We start from the raw sequence: 19,082 nt of genomic DNA, 5'->3' as shown, positions 1-19,082 counted from the left end.
AAAAAGAAAAGTAAGAACTCCAAGCTCAAAAGTTTTCTTAATCTTACAAGTGGAATAAGTGTACTATGGTATTCATAAGATGCGTAACACTTTGGAAAACAAAAATGCGATGTATGATGCACACTATTCAACAAACATAGGATCATCAAGCTGCAAACAAGACAACACAGAGGGGTTTGGTCGGGTGGGCATAAGATAAAACAATAAGTGTTTGTTTTTTGTGAGATAGCATGTTCGAATTCTACGGAAGTCAACCATTCCAAACATTAGGGCCACCAAAGGGTTTTCCTGAGTCGTTAACTTCAGGGCTCCAAAATTAGTCAAAGTGCACGCAAGCTGGTCCGGACATCTATTTATAAGAAAAAAGAAGAAGTTGCAAACAAGGCAAAATTGAGAATGCAAACACATTAAAAGATCAGGTATCTACTGATTCCTGTACAGTCTTCAGCTCAATGGATGCTTATCACAATCCTCACTGCGGATGGATGCACGAAGCATACAGGTTCTTATCATCCCTTTTCAAAAGAGCGTCTCAAGCTGCTTCTTGTCCTTCACCCTGAAATTTTTTGCTGAATTCACCATGAAGAAACTTAAACATCTTTGATTGTGCCAAAAGCAGGCGCACGAAACAACTAGAGCAATATTGTGAACCGTTTCCTCAGCGGCGCCAAGGCAGGTTCATGGATTTCAGTGATTCCCATGTCGGTCTGACTGGTCGTTGTGTCTGGATGGCTTTTCATTAAGCTCCCTGAGTGTGTGTCAAAAAAAGCTCCCTGAGTTATCAAAAAAAGGAAAAGAAAAGATGTATTTGGGTGCTATGGAAACCTTTTGTTGCATGGCGACCTCGTAACAGTTTTGTAGGATTCACGTGCATCAAATTGTAACTAATATTCGGATCTATGGGTGCACATTCATCGGGCAAAAGACCAGACTTGGCTTGGGCCTGTTCAATATTAATTGATTAGTCAATCCTACTTTACCTGCCATGGACTTTCACTATGTTATTTACAAGACTTTCACCCCTTTTGAAAAGACCATTACACTTATATTGATTAATACATTTTACAATAGTACACAACAGTAAACCCCAATAATATTGCTGCTTGCACTTCATAAGTATCTAAAATTACGTGTACCCAATCCCGTCCAACCAACCGTAAATGAGGCAAGGGTTTTGCAAGGTCCAACCGGCATTAGTAGCATGCATGCCCCAACGTTATGGACCGCCAGAGTCTTAGAACAAATGAAAATTACAAAACCCCTCAGTGCACCTGAGAATTTATAACAGTGGCGGTCCTCGATTTTTAAACTATTCAAAATTCACAGTCCGCGCAAACCAAACGGTTGAATTTGTCGCTCAAATCAATCACAAACGTCACAAACACCCAAGTCGTATGTTCGCTTCTGTAAATTTGTGCTTGGAAATGTCATTACTCATTACCCATAATCATTAAGCTCCATAGATATTACAACACAAATGTGGTTAACTGGAACACAAGAACAAGTTCATAAAATACAAACCTGGATTCAAAAATCTGATGCTATGATATTTTTGAAATTATTGTACTGCGTATAAACGACATTAAGGTTCCTGACACGTACAGGTACATACTGAGAGTCTTGTATTCATTCCCTATATAACATTACAACCACACACAGAGAAAAGCAGCACACATGATTGAGAGGGCTTTTCGGACCTGTTCAAGGAGTCAAGAGGGGGCTACCCTCTTTGATAAGCACAAATATACTGCCGGCATCTCCCCTTGAGATCCGAAGGTCTTCATCGAGGTATGTGGTAAGTAACCATGATTCTGTATTCGTGTTGGAGATTGAGAACTTGAGTGGTGGTTGACTGGAGATCGTCTTTGCAACAGATGAAGCTGTGTCTTGTACAGAGGTGATTAAGCCTTTGAAAGGTGTGAAGTCAATCTTTGTTCCTAGAAATTCAACATTTTCCGGTAACACAATGGAGTCTGTCAACCGGGGAGTTCCAATGATGCCTTCCTCAAACTTGATCTACATTAGACCCAAGAAAAAGTAAGAAGAAAATAACTGAAGTTATTAGAATAATAGTTCTAATAAGGTGATCAACAAACAGAATTCTGATCATCAAGGGCGACCCTAAGAATCATTTCAATGTAGAAACCATCATTTAATTGTCATATTTCTTTGCCAATCAAAAGAAAAAAAAAGCTGTCATCTTTCTTTCTTTGTTTTTCGTATTTTTGCCACAGTTACTCTCTCAATCCCAAACTGCTAGTCCATTTTGAAAGTCAATGTGCCAAAATCTGTAAGTTTGAATATCTTCCCTTTGACTTCTTAATTTGAATTTTAGCTAGCACTTAAATTTATAAATGCTCAAGTTTTGCAAAGTTAACATTTAAAAGTGCAATGATTTATGTTCTCTTACATGTTAAATTTCCAAAATGGACAAACAAATTGAGCCGTATGTGGTAGACAACTGCCTGGAGTCGTCCGGCGACTGAAAGAGATTACCATACGTTGAATATCAGGTTAAGAAAAAAGTTTTAATCTACCTTCTGGGTCTTCAAAAGAGACTGCATAAGCCCGATATACCAGATCCCATACAATATACCTCGTGTGTGTGTGTGAGCATGGGAACACAATGGATGATGCCTTTGGCAAAATCTCAATATCGTTATAGTTCAGAAAGGACACGAGTAAACCATGTGGTGATGTGGCATGAGTTTGTTCGTGATCCATTAGTCCAATCACCCAAATTGTAGGCACAAATCATATTCTACTTTTATAAAAGAACATTAAAGAGGGGACGATAAAAAGAAACCTGAACACGCTTGGGACTTCGAACTTCAAATTTGGCATTGGTACTAAGAGAAGTGGTGGCAAGTGGCCCTGAAAACAGGACAGAATTCTGGACTGTAAAGTTCTTCGAGTCAATGGTCTGTGATATCTCCTCCACCTTCACCAGTGCCAGTGTTCGCGACAACAGAGGGAACAAACCCACAAATGATGTGTACCTGCAACATATCACAATAAAATCCCGCGTCAACAATTTCTAACCAGCTCCAACTCAGTGCGGAGAACGAGTTACGTGTGACCTATAATCCAATGCTACATGGATTAGCGTTTCCCTCTTCAGCTGTTTACGATACCATTTTCTCTTGGTCTTCAATGTACTTTCTAATTCTTACACATTTTGTTGACAGGCACTCTTGGTAACCTTTTTCATTCACATTCCAGTGAGAGCATTCTTAGTTGTACCCTCAATAAACCACTAACAAAATAACTGTGAACCCAAATTTAGAAGTTCCTACTATGTTCCTATATCTAGCCATACTGTTATGTCTCTTTACTCTTTCTCATGTTGAAATCCAACACCACGAGAAGGACATCCAGGACTTAGGTTTGATAACAAAAGTCGGTTGAAGATGAACCAAAGAGAAGTTGGATAAATCAGATACTATGGTGACAGGATTTGATCACATCAGTCATAAGAAATGATGCAACACTAAACATGGCTTTTAGAGACAAGAAGGTGAATTCATTGATGTTCAAAGTACAATTCCCAAGTAGGACACTTGCTCCACTTCAAGTTCCCCTTACCTGGACATGGACCAGTACCCAGTGGTACTCCTTGTCTGGTCTTTTCTCGGTAAATAGTAGGAGTACTATGTACTTTTTGTTTTCAAAACAATAACTGTATCAACCACTGAGGACAACTGGTGGTGACAAATCCTATTTAATGTCACAAGTCCTGTGATACTTGGATAACAAAACTGGCAGCCTATAAAATGGGCTGTACTATACATGGCACATGATAGTCCTAGCGCTCATGTGAGACTGAAGAATTAGCTAAAGTGATCTGTGATTTATAACTTTTGTGAATGATCGGAAGCATATATCATTGGCCAACATGGAGTTTACGGGGTCAAGACAAACGGTCATATGGGCTAAGATTAGAAAGAATTACATTGAAATTAGCCAAAGGTCATATAGTCTTCCTTGTTTAGGCAAAACTTCAATCCATAGAGAAGTAATGAAAGTCTCACTTGAAGATGAACCCCGAGAGAAGTTAGATAAATCAGATAGTCAGGTAACAGGATTCAATCATATCAGTAACAAGGCACGATGCAACACTAAACATGGCTTATAGAAACAAGACGGTGCATCCATTGATGATTCAATTTCGTTCAAAGTCCAATCTCACATGGACCAGTGCCCAGTGTTAACTCCACGTCTGATCTTTTCTCAGGACCAAGTACGTACTTCTTGTCAAAGAACAACTATAGTACCCAACCCTGATACAACTGGTAGTGACAAATACTATTAATGACACAAGTCATGACATGCTGAGATAACAAAACTGGCAGCATATAAAATGGACTATACTGCACATAGCACATGATAGTCCTAGTGCTCATGGTGAGATTGAAGAATTAGCTAATGTGGTTTGTGATCTATAACTACTTCTGTGAATAATTGGAAGCATAAATCATTGGCCAACATCGAGTATAAGGGGTAAAGATAAAACGGTCATATGGGCTAAGACTAAAAAGAACTAGAAGTAACATCTTTAAATTAGCTACTGGCGGTATTGCTTTCCCAGTCTAGGCAAAACTTCAATTCCTAGAATTTTGAGTCTGAGATTCCTGAAGAGGCGTTTGTGGAGGCCCGGAGGAAACGAAAAAGAAAGAATTTTTTTAGGCTATATTTTTCCTCCCTTTGCCTTTTCTTTTCCTTCTCAAGTCCTCCATACATCCAAGATAAACACCTAAAGCAATTCAAAACTGATTATCATTCCGAATTCCAATTTCCCTAGAGAGGTTCTATCGCTACGTATCCTCTGATTGAGTAACCCCAAGTACAACACTAATAGCCGCGGAACCCAAACATAATGCAGTTTATACGAGGTTTGTCAAATACTCTTTTGATCATCCAATGTAAGATAAACATAATGTTCTTATGAGTTCAATGCCGAGACTATCTTAATGGTGGCCTAGGAGGGAGTCTATCAGGAAGTCATCACGGTATTTAGGGCATTTCCAGCCCGTACAAAAATCTTGCCTCAAACCTATCTTTCTCCACCCTTCTATACCATCGCGAGCCCTTTCTGTAATCATTTACCTAATTCGATTAAAAAAGTGAGTCAAAGCTTCATTAGACATAAGAGCATGGCAAGTCATAAATTTTTTGAGTGAAAGATACTACCCAATTCGAAACTTAGAGTGCTAACAAGTTTTAGTGAACATGAAACTTAATTTGAATGAAGAAGTAAGTAAACTAGTCTTCATACTAAATTACTAATGGTAGAGGGCTGGGTTGCTAATGCAGGCCCTTAGGATTGCGAGAGTGCAGGGGTGGCTCTCTTCAAAGGTGACAAAACTATATAAAATAATTTTGCATGTAAAATAAAGATATTTACTTTCGCTATATTATCTACTATTTGCTCACAAATTTAACCGAATATATATCTATCTAGACTTCGTACAAGATCAAGTGCACACGATATTAAAGAAACACCAAAGTACACGTAAAAAATATATAAAACTTAGTGCCTTTTTCGAACCTAAAGATTCACTTAAACCCCTCAAACCCTACTAGAGCCGCCCCCGCGAGAGTGACAGAAACGAAAGAGTTGCAATTTCTCATCAAATGTCACCACAGTGATAAGATTTAATACTCCGTATTTGGCAAGTGAAAAAATGGACCAATTTTCTTTGTTTCTCTTCCTTTCTTCTCTTTTCTCCCCCTTCCTCGTGAGTGCGAATTTGCGGGAACAATACCCTCACTCTGATTGGTCGAAAAGTGTGATTCCCACTACAAACTAACGTTATTATTACCTCACTTTTCCACTAATCAGAGCGAGAGTATCGTTCACCCTTACCAAAAGAGGGTAAACAAATTCGAACTCCATTCCTCACCGTCAAAGAGGCCCTTACTCAAATAAATCATCACTTAGAGTGTCCTAATGCCCATGTAATCACGCAAAATATCAACAAAGGGATTCTAGGTTTAGAACTTACGCGAGAATCCACTTGCCATCGAGCAGAGTCAACGCCTCCGTAGGCGCCGGGGTCGGGTTCTTAGCCTCCAACTTCGTGATCAGCTCCACAATCTCCGCCCTCGTCTCGCTCGTCGCCCTCAGCCCGCGATCGGTCCCGTAGAACGAATCCACCAGCTGCTTCTTCAACAGCTCAATCTCCGTCGGTTCCTTCGCCGGCGGCTCCTCCTCCGCCACCGCCACCCCCGTCGCGGCGCCTTCCTCCTTCTCCGGCCCCCACTCGTTGTCAGGCACCGCACGGACAACCTGGAAACCCGGCCCCGAAATCTTCAGCGATGAAATAAGAGGGGTTTTGTTGAAGTTTATCGAATTCGGAGGAGAAAGCGTGGGCTTTGAGTTGAATTGGGAAGGCGGTGAGATCTTGGAGAGGGTTTTGCAGGAGAACTGATGGAGCGAGAATACACCGGCCATTTCTAGTCACTTGGTTGGTTGAAGTTTTTTTCTGACGAGAGAGAAAAAACTGAGGGTTTTTTGTGGTTTGAGAACAGAGCATGCAAATGAGTCTCTGCGTATACAGGGGGTTAAATATACGGGAAATCGAATGCGGTTGTAACCCGAGTAACATGGTATGCGGGCTGGTTCGAGTGTGCAATTGAATGCGGTTCGAATGCGTTTGGAACCTGAGTCACATGATAGGCGGGCAAGTACTCGTGCGCAATCAAATGCGATTTGAAGTAGGGCTGCTCAAAAAATCTGATAAATCGTGAAATCGGTCTGGATCGAACCGATGCGTACTTTTTGGATTTTGTTCGTGGATTAATGGTCCAGATACGGATTGAAAAACTAAAAAATCGTGACTTGCGGTTCGGTCCACGGATTTTCATTACGAAACTGTGAATTAACCGAACCAGACCGTGAGATATTTATTTTATATAAATAATATATATGTGTGTATTTATATAATAAATTGTTAGTAATGTTAACACTTTTTTCCACAAACTTTAGTATTTTATCTTAATAATGGGATATAGTATAGATGTACATAAAATATAATGAGTAAATCATAGTTTTTTCGTATAAATTACGGGTAACCCTAGTTGAGTTTCAGTAGTTCGTTTCTTTTCCGGTTCTTTTATGTTATGTAATGTACTATAATGATACAATCCTACTAGCGTTTTAGATTCTTTTGAATTTGATTTCTAAAATAAGCCTTTGATAGTTTATGTAACAAGTATTTTCTGGTGGTGTTAAACTTAATTCTGAATGTAACTTTCTTCTCTTTTAATGTGGAATATATGCTTGAGCTTTATTTTTGCTAAAATCCGTAGACAAAATCGTAACTGATCCGCAAGTCACGGGTCGAATTGGAACCGGACCATAGGACTTTTGGTCCGGACACATATTTCATTTTGTAAAAACCGTGACTGCGGTTCGGTCCTCTGATTCCTAGAAATCCGAACCGAACAGGACCGCGAGCAGCCCTAGTTTGAATGCATTTGGAACCTGAGTCACATGACATGCGGGCAGGTACGAGTGCGCAACTAATGCGGTTGAAACATGAGTCACATGATATGCGGGCAGGTATGAGTGCGCGACCGTGAGTCGTAAAGTGATATATCTCTCAAACAGTTAAAATTTGTGAGTGTGAGAATTGAGGGTACAAGTGCAGAACAATGATCGAGAGCGAGAGCGAAAATCATTTTGAAGGATTATGTGACGAAGGTTGAAACTTTGAGGTTTTGGAATGACAGTTTTGCCCCTGAAAGGAACGGTTGTCTTCGATTCACATGGTAGGGAAGATCGGGATTTGCGTATCGATTTGTGAAAGTGTGATGGTTTGACACATGTACATCCTTGTTTTATGGGTTGAGGATATGGCAATCTATATAATAGTAATAAAGTTCAGTTTTTGAATCTTATATATAAATTTAAGGGTTCTCATCCTTCAAGTGTGATCCAATGGTCTCAAATCTTTAATAGAAAGAGTTTCCCTATTTCTATTCTCTCTCCCTTCTATTTTCCAACCACGATTCCCTAATTTTCATCACACTTGTCTCTCCCTCTCTCTAACGATGAATATATCCAACAATCGCCATAATCTCACCCGTCTATCACCGACAACAAACACGCTAGACCCAAGTCTCCCTCAAAGCCGACGGCTCAATCGAACTACACTAGCCCTAACTCCCTCAACGCTGAAGACTCAATCGACCAATAAGATTACTCATCGCTCTCTACGTCTCTTCTTCTCCTTTCCTCTCACTCCTCATTATGCAATTTCAATGGATGTTATTCAGATTTTCTGGTAGATCTTTTGAGTTGCCCTTTATTTCAGTTTCTCTTTGTGACAACATGACTTTCAGTGATGAGTTTAATACGTTAAATGGATTCGTAATATGTGTTTTGTCGTAAGTTTAGGTTTTGTGGTTTGAAAATTTATCTTCCAATAAAAATTGGAATATATTACGAAAGTTCCATTATATATTATTTAAAGTTTTAGTCGGTGAATTTTAAAGTTTTTTTGAGATGTGAATGAGACGATATGTTTACAACTAGTCGCATGCTCAATAAATATCGGATTTATGGGCAAGTGAGATAACTCAAACCATTTATGGGTTATAATAGTCGGGAGGATCCATTCTTGCTTTTTCACCCATTTTGTGTATTCCCTTGATCTCCATGTGAAAGAATATATAATGGAACTTTCGTGCTTGGTATTTATTGTGCAGGTTTAAAATTTTAATTGAACCTATTGGTAAGGTATAAGATTTACAAACTTCCTCCTTAGGCAATAATAGGCTGAAGGTTGGGGTGGAGATGTAATAAAAATACTGTCAAAATCGGATGGTATCGTTACACGAAAAAAAGTTTTTCTTTTGAGGGTTGTATTCTTAGGCCATCCACAGTGGTATAATCAAATGTTAATTGTTTTTAAAGTTAACAATGTTTGTGCAAAATATGGCTCACAATGGTATAATCAAACTTAGCAACATCCTTAAAAATAATCAAATTTTAAGTTTTGGATAACCAAAACTAGCAACATTTTTCAATAATCAAAAGCATTTTTAAGCTTTGGATAACCAATTTTAGGCTGTGAACCCCTTATTTTGGTTATGGACTAGAAGCGACCATTGTGAACCTCAACATTGGTAAGCTTAACAACCTTTTAAATGAATAATCAAAAGCTGATGTGTCAACTTTTGGTTATCCATTTTTGATTATACCATTGTGGATGGCCTTAGTCTTTCGATGGAAAAAACTGGTGGGTCGTTCTTTTTGTCACTTTGGGTTTGTTATCGATACAATTTCCCAAAAATATCAATTAATTGCCCTCTTTGGTTGTACTTATCGAATTGGAGGCCTAGTTAGGTACTTAGAGCATTCATAATGCTATAATAAAAAATTGATAATCAAAAGTTGTCAAATCAGTTTTTGATTATTTATTTAAGAGATTGCTAACGGGATTTCTTATGGCTAAACGACAATATGGTAGGTCAAATTTTCGATAAGTGCCTTCGAGGTAGGGACAAATTTGCTAGACAAAAAAGACATGTAACAGAAAAATAAAGGCAACCTCTATTCTAAGGGAACGAAACCATGTCGGTATGACTTTTTATTATTTATTAAAGCTTTTTTTGTACTTAAAAGGGTAATTTGATGGACTAAAAATGGATTTGTCGGGTAGGATTTGCTAGTTGACGCCAATTGAGACGACGATATATATATATATATATATATATATATATATATATATATATATATATATATACACACTCAGAACGTGATTTTAAGGGTACCCACGAGAAATCAGCAAAAAAAATGACCGGGAAGGGCTTGATCCGAAGAGTTTCAAATAGTTTTGTATTGAACGGTTCAAATAAAACTGCTCAAATCAAGCATTTTCCGATCATTTTTTTTGTTAATTTCTAGCGAGCACCCTTGAAATCACATTCTGCACATATTGAACGGTTCGGATCATAAAAATTTGATCGGGAACTATGAGTTTGAGATTTGGGGTATTTTTTTGGGTGTCCCTTGAACCGTTCCGATATATATAAGTTTCTTTTTCTTTTTCGGTCAATCAGAAATTTAATGATATAAGGCTCGTCCATACTTAAACTCGTGCCTGCAGCCATACACGGGCATTCACTAGTCATTTTTATATTTGTGGTTGGTAAGAGATACGCATGAGTCATGCTAACAAAAAAGTTTTAAATTTCAATGGGATGCTCCATTCGCTCACAAAGCTTGATCATGTGAAGAAGACATAATTTTAAAGGAATATTTAAATATTCATCCTCTTTATCCATGTCATGTAAGAATTCATCCCGCCCTTTTTTCATACTTATGTTTTCATCCTTTTAGTGTGTGAATTACCTTTCTTACCCTTTTCACTATGATATACATATATTATGTTATATTGCTTTTCTAATTTAGTGGGATTGGATTTGATTGTTTTCCCAATTTAGTGAGATTGGATTGGATTATTTTCCTAATTCAATGGGATTTGGTAAATTTCAATATGATTGATTACTTATTTTTAGGAATATAACACGATAAGTTGACCACATATTTGCATTCATTCTTCGAGTTGGCCAACCAGATAACAAAAAGTCATATTTTTCATTGATCTTATTACATGGAACATGGCTAAATTACCGTAAAATAATATATAACATGGCATATTCAAACCGTTACATGGTTAAATTACCATGACATTACATGGTTAAATTACCATGACGATTACTACGTGGACACGATTAATATCCCATGATTCGAACAAATATTTCATGGTAAATGGTTCAAATAAACAAAAAACCATTCAATCTGTGTATCGTCATGGAAACCTTTATTAATAATCATGGTAAGAAAATACCCAAACAAGCCATAAATAAAAAAAAATCAATGAACAAGACGAGAAAAAAAACATGAATATTCAATCGCTGATTCATGGTTAATTAACCATGAATACCCAAACCATATAAACAAAAAAAAAACTTCAAATCACTACATCTTGAAGATTTGCTCCGGCGACAACGATAACGCCCACTTCTCCGTTAAACTTCATTGACGATAGAAGATGATTGATTGGCGAAAGGGAGGAGGGAATCGGTCGACAGCAACGGTACCGAAGGAAGATTTCTGTCGGTTTCATTGATGACGATGGAGGATGATTGATCGACGAGAGGGAGGAGGGAAACGGCGGCGATAGAGCGGAAGATGTCGAACGACGAGTGGATCGCCGCCTACCGGAGGACGTGTGAATGGCGGCGGCTGTTTATGGAGGACGAATGGAGGACTTTGGAGAGAGAGAGAGAGAGAGAGAGAGAGAGAGAGAGAGAGAGAGAGAGAGAGAGAGAGATGCTTACTAACATATAATCCCACCCGAATTTTTGGGATCCATAATTTTAGGGATTGAACGGAAATCATGGGACGGGATGGGAAAGATTATGTTTTGGTCTCATTTTCTGGTATGTATGTATATATATATATATATATATATATATATATATATATATATATATATATATACTTTTGGTATATAAAAAAAACAGGGATGAAATTATAACTGTTCAAAAAATAGAGGATGAATACTTAAGTTGGATGAGATTTGAGGATGGATAATTAAGCCTCCCAATTTTAAATCAACAAAATAAAGTATTTTTTGCATAACACTTAATGGTTTAATAGTGTTGAGATTAATGTATTGACTGTTCGACAGTTTGCGAAATCCTACTATATTTTACGAACGTTTAATATGAATAATTGCAACATGGAGTTTTTACATTTAATATGAATAAGGCAAATTCTAAAGGGTGCCCCTGGGGCACACCCTTGGGCATAAGTTTAGATACATTAATTACACTTTGTTATACCCATCTCAAGATTGATCATAACCACATTGAAAATACAAATCATTCCATCAAAAGAAGTTCAAAAGTATTTTGAATGACAAAAATGACCATGACTCTTTATCTTTCTCTATATTTAAAATAAAATTAAAAAAAAGAGGAAAAATGGGAAAGTGGAACCCTCCACTTTTATTTTCTCTGAGACTCAAACCAAGCACTTCATATGCTTGCTCTCAAACTAGACCAAGTCTACCGTTTCACCAACCAAACTAAGGTTCTACATTTCCATACATTTTTTAGAGTTAAAGATTTTTCTCCGTGCTATTTTCACTAGATGAAGATGTTTTTTTTGTATAACTATTTTTAATAGATAACGGTCTTTCAATACGTAGGAGAATGGATGCTAAATATCTTGAGCTTGAGTTAAACCAAAAAGAATAAATAATTTTGATTTGAATGAGCTTCCTCAAGAAGACAATAGTATTGAGTCCGGAGAAAGTGTCAAAACGAGGAACAATTTAGTGGAAAATGACTTTCAACCTTTTCTAGAACAATATTTTCTCAGTGAAAAAGAGGCCTTCAATTTTCAATTTTGGTATCATGTTTTGTATAGTTGTGCTATTGTATTTATTTTATTTTTTTTTGACTTTGAAAGTTGAGACTCATGAGTTAATTTAATTATTTGTTGCAATACTATCCAATTGTTTGATTTTCCACATATATTATGAAAAATTGTTCTGTTTCTTTTCTTCTATTTCGATACACAGAATGACAGAGTGTTAGTAGAGCTAGTGATTGCCCACTAGAATTGAAATTTTTATGTTTCCATAGTGGAAAATAAATTAAAAAACCTTTAAAGTACTAGAAGTCTACGCAGATAATTGAAATACATTTCATTAGGTCTCATCCAACTAATGAGGGTAAGACATTCAATAGGAAAAAGTATTACAAATATTTATGACTAGTATTGGTGAAACATTATGCTTTGTGAATATTCATAAACAGTTAAACACAACTTGTATATCGAAGTACATTTATTGCACCTAATTTTTTGCTCCAAAGGCACCTATTAGGACCGTATGAATAATTGCATAGTCATACACTGGATGGATTTATTGCAACTTAATCATACAATGGCTTGGAAATCTATTGGCTTGTTACTAATGGGGAGGGTGGGAATTGGACCCTACTCTTATGGAAGGGGAGTGTAGGGGTGGCACTCTAGTTGCTATATACTCTTATGGTATTTTTCGATAACCGAATGTCCGCCGACAAATTTGCGTGCACCTCAATTAATTTCGAAACTCAGAAGTTAATAAACGACTAGATAAATTCACTTCAATAGTACTCCGGCCGTATTCTTCTTACATAGCTAGTCCAATTTAGGGTAAATTACGTTAAACCCCCTTAAACTATCATCAATTTACGAGTTGCCCCCTATTATTTAAACTCAGACACTTAACCCCCTTCATCTACTGTCTTACGACAATAAACCCCTACTGTCATCTACCGGCAAGTGTTTTGGATGGAATATACCAGAATCAACAATAGATGCCCTAGTAAATAAGTTTCTTTGACAAAATTACCCCCATGAATTATGTTTGAATGGGTAATCCAAACAAGGCTATTACTAGGTCATGAGTTAAGGCAAATATACACGAGGAATGGAGGAAAGAGGACATATTTACATATGATTTTTGGCCACCAACTCCACACCGGTGATTGACCTCCCTCGCCACCACTCTATCTTATTGACCCGGTCTCCGTTATTGCCACAACCCCACATAACCGCAACACCTCCAAAACCCTCCATCACCACTGCACCGAGAATCCATAACCTCCATTATTTTCGACGGCCGTAGACCCATTTCCATCAAACAAATCTACTACTAACCAAAATTAAGAAGTACGATTTAGAAGGATGTGCAAATTTGTACAACCATTTATTTTTTGTTGGAACAACATTTTTTTTTAAAATCTGAACAGCGGTATAACCATTTTTTCGAGAACACAAAATGACTCATACCTAAAATCCATAAATAAATCTAGATCTAAACTCGTAAGCCTTTTCATCTCCTGATAATCACCGCCATCGTCGTCGCCGGCGACAACGGCTATGATTTCGACGGTCGTGGCCTCTTGAAACCCTAGCGATTTAGCGACAAGAAAGGCTTGAAATTGGGAGAGGAAAGAGCGGGCCCTACCGAGGCCGACGTAGCAAAGGATTGGTGATAGAAATCGGACTTTGGGCGTGCCTCTAATGATCTAAGGGAAGATCTGGAGGAAGACGGGAGCATGAGGATGATGATAGTGATGGTGGTGATGGTGGTGATAGTAGTTCTTTTTATTTTTATTTTTTGCTCACAGGCTCGCAACTTAAGGGAAAGGATAAATGTAATGCCCATATAATGGTTTTTGTATCCGAAAGACTATGTATTACGCTCATTATTCTAGTGAATGCCAGAGTTTGCTTTATTTATTTTTTGTTGCTTTCGTGGTTTTTTGAAGACAATGTTTGGTTTTCTTTGTTGTTTCAAAACTTTAAACTTGAATGTGCTTGATGATTTTATGACTTTGGCTTTGTGAATGGTCATTAGGACGATAAATGCCCGGTGTGGGCTTGTGCGTAACATGTTGTTGTTGTTGTACTGAACGAGACGCGAGACGTTGGGTTAAGATCAAAAATAGGGGAGGTGCTGCCCAAATTTTACTAGAAACTACCTTGTGTCCCCTTTTGCTAGCTCTAGGCATTATCATGAACTTGGCATTGGCACCAACTTTGTCAATCAGCAAACAACTAGCCTCATAGAAACTACAAGATTTGCATGAAATATTTTGTAGCTACACTATTTTGTAGCTATAGTAATGAGCAACTTATGCTGAAAATGTAACAGCAAGCCAAACTGCTTTGACCTATACTTTCCCGCATATGCTAATTACATTTAGACACCTGCGTTGGTGTGTATGTTGTCGAAAAAGAGGGCCAAGAGGTAACAAAAATACTTAAGTGAGTTTGAAATCCTAACTTTTTTATGACGAGGAGAAAAAGGAGCCGTGTCTGACACGTGTCCGATACGGAAATGGACACGAAAGAAGTACATTCCATAAACTTAATTTCTAGCACTCCAGAAACTAAAAGTGAAACTCAATTTCAAATATGGATACGACACAATACATCTTTCAAGATATGATACGGATATGGATACAATACGGATACGGATAAGACACAATACGTTTGACTAATATAAATTGCATTCATCCAATATCCGTATTGTGTAAATTGTATTTATATTAGTCAAACGTATTGTGTTGTATCCATATCCGTATTGTATCTTGAAAGATGTATTGTGTTGTATTCATATCTGTATTTTCTAAAAAATTCGACAGAGTTTCCCTTGTTTTTTAATCTTGCCCGACGTCATAGCGTCTCAGTCAGTAGCAGTAGTAACAGAAAAAAGGGCAATACAGCAGTTCATGGCAAAACAACATTCCCATTGTTTAAAAAATGATCAAGAAGTTGACACCATAGTGATATTTGAATTTCATAATGTACCACTCATTATCTCAAAATGTACCACTCTAAAACCAATACAGCAACAAAAATGGAGTACAAACTTGTATCTTTTTAAACAAGCCATGAAACATTGTCAAATTAGAGCAAAGGCCATGAGCTGAACATCATCGTCGTCGTCTACCCTAAGCTATATTACAAGTAAAATGAAAAAGATAAATCCTAAGTGTAGCTAGCATCTCTTCTTGGCTGGACGCTCCAAACACCAAGCGGAACTGGATTTTGGAGTTGTGGAACTGCTTTGTGCTCTCCCTCCCTCTTGCATAGCTACAATTGCTTGGCTTGCATGCATAGGTAAGCACTATAAGCAGCAAGCCATGTGTGGAAACCCAAGTCATATGCATGCATGTGAGGATGGAATGAGGATTTAACGAAAGAGAAACAAAAAGATGAGCTTGCCTTCTGTAGGTACTTTTCCTGGATCTTCAATGCGTCTCTCAATGCCCTTTTCACATCCAGACTAGCCGTTATTATTTCCCCCACAATTTGTAAAAGTAGGTTCAAATAAGTTATATTTCAGACACATCTAATCGCAAAGGTGAAGACGAGAAACAAGAGGGAAGCGGAATGTAAACCTTGACAACATCGTCTGGACCTTTAGCTTTTTTCAGAAGTCGTTTTTTCTTGGCCTCAATGACACTTGCAACGAGGAAAACTATGAGGGCGCTCTTTTAGTCCCCGTGTCCAGTCTTTATAAGTTTTCTCTCATATTTCCCATATTGCTTCAGCTGCTTAATATCCATTCTGGATACAGCATTTTCATTTGGTGCCACATCTGATCTAGACCTTGAAACCTCATATAATGAAGAGATGTTTGGATTATATTCCATTGCCCACATCACCTGAAAATATGAACCTATCAATAGAAAGGCACAAAGGCTCCCAACATACAACCACATAGGCAAAAAGGCTCCCAACATACAACCACTGAAAATCGTTGGCTTTGATCTCTTGTCAAGGCTCTCAGAACAATGGATCTTCTGTAAATAGATAGAAAAATTGTATTTACTGGACTAATCAAACAAGGAAAGAGATTTTCCTTACCTACCAAAGGTACAGCGCATCTACAATTGACAACTCTCTCCGAAAAAGTATGATCAGCATACGGAGTGCAAACAGATACTGCCCACCATTTAGTTCCTCTGCAAAATCGAAATATCAGAAGTTCGAAAATACAAAGCCATGTTTTTAATGGTCAGGGCACTAGAGCCAAAGCCATAGAATAAATGTATTTCAGAGTACTTATGTTGAGCTAATATTGGCTAATAGTGTATCATTCAATGCCAATAAAAAATTAAAAAAAGAGTGTATCTGATATGAGCTTACTCAAACCCATCCTCTTTTTCCTCTATTTTGGAGAATAAATTTGGTACTTCGAATATAAAGAGTATGGGAAAATCTGATATGAGCTTTCTTAAAGTAATCCTCCTCAGACTGTGGAGGTACAAGTAAAAATAACCATGACAAAATTCAGAGACTTGATTGCATATCACACCCAATAAAAACGAGAGAATAACATCTAACAGGATCAACCCATACGAAGGTGTTCATGAAGCTTTGGATCAATAGCTCTAATTATTCTAGCAAGAGTAGTCAACTGAGATTGCACCCCTAAGGGGTTGCGCTGGACCTGAAATTTTCTCTCTTTTAAACAAAAGCAGGGAAATGAGTTATGAACTAAAGAAAAGTTCAAAAAATGATAAGCATTAGAGATGAGAGGCAAAATAGATATATAGAAGTTAAAGCAACGGAATCAGGTAGCACTGTCTTGGGAAAAAGGTTAGGAGACCAGGGCATACTTCTGTAATCATGCATAATCAAGCTCCATAGGCTTCTTTCTCAAAGAACAGCACGAATCTTCCACATCTGGTAGTTAACGCCCATGTATAAACTACAAACAAGGCATTTTGACTAGACAAGTAAAGAAAAAGGTCGCAGTCAAGTTGTTGGAGAATTTTACTCAAGGAAACCTTACTCCTACAAATTAAACAAAGCAGGTAATCATGCCGCATTATCAGTGAGAAGTATGCGCATCCAATTAAAATCACTGAATGCTCAAACCTAACAAACTCACGAATTGTTGATTGTGAGGTGAGAATGTAGGTGGGTTGCGGTATTTTGCTCCATTTAACCTCAGTCTTTCAGTAAAATTGGAACCCTATTTTTTTGTGCAAAAATCCCCAATATTTACGAATTGAAATTGGAACCCTAGTTCAATTGATACTAGTGTTCGAGAGAGAGAGAGAGAGATACCTTCGTTGGCGTATGGCAGCGGCGGTAGTGGTTGAGACCTTCTTGAGCGTTCGAAATCGATATCAGTGATTGTGGTTCGAAGCTCGTAGGCGTACGTTGGTGGTGGTGGTCGGCGATCGTGGAGGCGTCTTCTTCATTGGTTTCTTCAGCGGTGGTGGTCGGCGGTGGTTTGGGGTAGCTGTGGTGTCCCCCTCCTCCTCTTTCTCTTCCTCTTCTTCTTCTATTCTCTCTCTCATAGTCGTAGGCCGACTGGTTTGAGGAAAATTTGGGTTTTTTTTTTTTTTGTTTGAAACGCTCAAAACGACGTCGTTTTGAGATGATGTCATCTATCCTGGGTTGGGACATGGGCTGGTTTCCTGGTGTGTAGACTTATTGTTGCCCAAAATATCTGTCTGCCCAATTTGTGGTGGGAAAATTAATATCGTCCTTCATATGTTGCCAAAAAACATTTAATGCCACTAAACATTGATTATCTTTTGTCTGTACCTGAAAATAGTTAAACATAATTTAAATCTCACAATCAATTTTATTCTTTTTTTTGGGTCCTCTTTTTAAGATCAAAAATATCCGTACAGTTTGATTGTAACACCATTCATATGAGTTAACGCACATTTGAATCAATAAATCTAAACCACTGATCATCTTCGAGCTACTGAATTGTAACTTGAATATTCTTAACGAACTTTTCTCTCAAAATTCCTCAGAGACATCAGCATTTTTTGTCACAAACCAGAACAAAAAAACCAATAATCGGTCATTAGATTTCAAATGCCTAATGTTAGAGGCCCTGGTTATAGGTATGAAGGGATTGGTAATAAGGTGAGATTAGAACTGGAATTGATAATAATAAGAGATTGGTAATTAGCTGTGATTACTAACTTGCATGTTTGTTTTGCATCTGATTATAGAAGATAAGATAGTCATCGAACAAGTTTGCTTTACATGATAAAAAATAGGATTTAATTGAAAATATTCATTTCCATTTTTACCCTCACAAAATTGATATAAAACTGGTACATGAAAATGACGCATATATAACAGCAATAATACTACTTTTTCAAACCATGGCTCGTTCGGTGCATAACTGATACAGCCATAATTACTATTCTATGTTTTTTTGTTTTTTTGTTTTGGTTTTGGAAAACGGAAGGAAATGAATTTGAGTTGTTTTGGCAAAAATAAACCAGGTGGCTTATACTTTATTCAAAATTTTCCACATCGTTAGTTTTGTGTCTATTTTTTGTGAATTTTTGATTCATCTCATTGAGAGAAATTGAAAAAGTAAAAAATTATTATCAAAGCTCATAATTTTTTAATGAATACAAAAAAAAAGAGAAAAAAGACGAGACATTTTTTGGCTTATTTTTGTCTTCATTCAATAAAATTTGAGTTCGGATCATCTTCTTACTTTTTCGATTCTTGA

At 37.4% G+C, this 19,082-nt stretch overlaps 1 protein-coding gene and 1 long non-coding RNA gene across 2 annotated transcripts; both read right to left on the bottom strand.

Annotated features, from left to right (window-relative positions):
* Window positions 1-1,437: 1,437 nt before the first annotated feature.
* On the bottom strand, window positions 1,438-6,591 carry LOC131315237 (plastid-lipid-associated protein, chloroplastic-like). The gene is made up of 3 exons (XM_058344378.1): window positions 6,006-6,591; window positions 2,807-2,999; window positions 1,438-2,016 (listed from the first exon to the last, which is right to left on the bottom strand). Exons 1-3 carry the CDS (start codon window positions 6,452-6,454, stop codon window positions 1,702-1,704), a joined length of 957 nt encoding a protein of 318 aa, XP_058200361.1. The 5' UTR covers window positions 6,455-6,591; the 3' UTR covers window positions 1,438-1,701.
* Window positions 6,592-15,353: 8,762 nt separating this feature from the next.
* Window positions 15,354-17,903, bottom strand: LOC131315231 (uncharacterized). Its single transcript, XR_009196649.1, has 3 exons — window positions 17,660-17,903; window positions 16,451-16,548; window positions 15,354-16,248 (listed from the first exon to the last, which is right to left on the bottom strand). It is a non-coding gene; the product is annotated as an uncharacterized LOC131315231 (long non-coding RNA).
* Window positions 17,904-19,082: the final 1,179 nt, after the last annotated feature.

Source organism: Rhododendron vialii, chromosome 13a (assembly GCF_030253575.1).
Source record: "Rhododendron vialii isolate Sample 1 chromosome 13a, ASM3025357v1".
In the NCBI taxonomy this organism is placed as follows: domain Eukaryota; kingdom Viridiplantae; phylum Streptophyta; class Magnoliopsida; order Ericales; family Ericaceae; genus Rhododendron; species Rhododendron vialii.
Note: the sequence above shows the minus strand (reverse complement) of the source record. Positions and strands in the feature narration are given on the sequence as shown.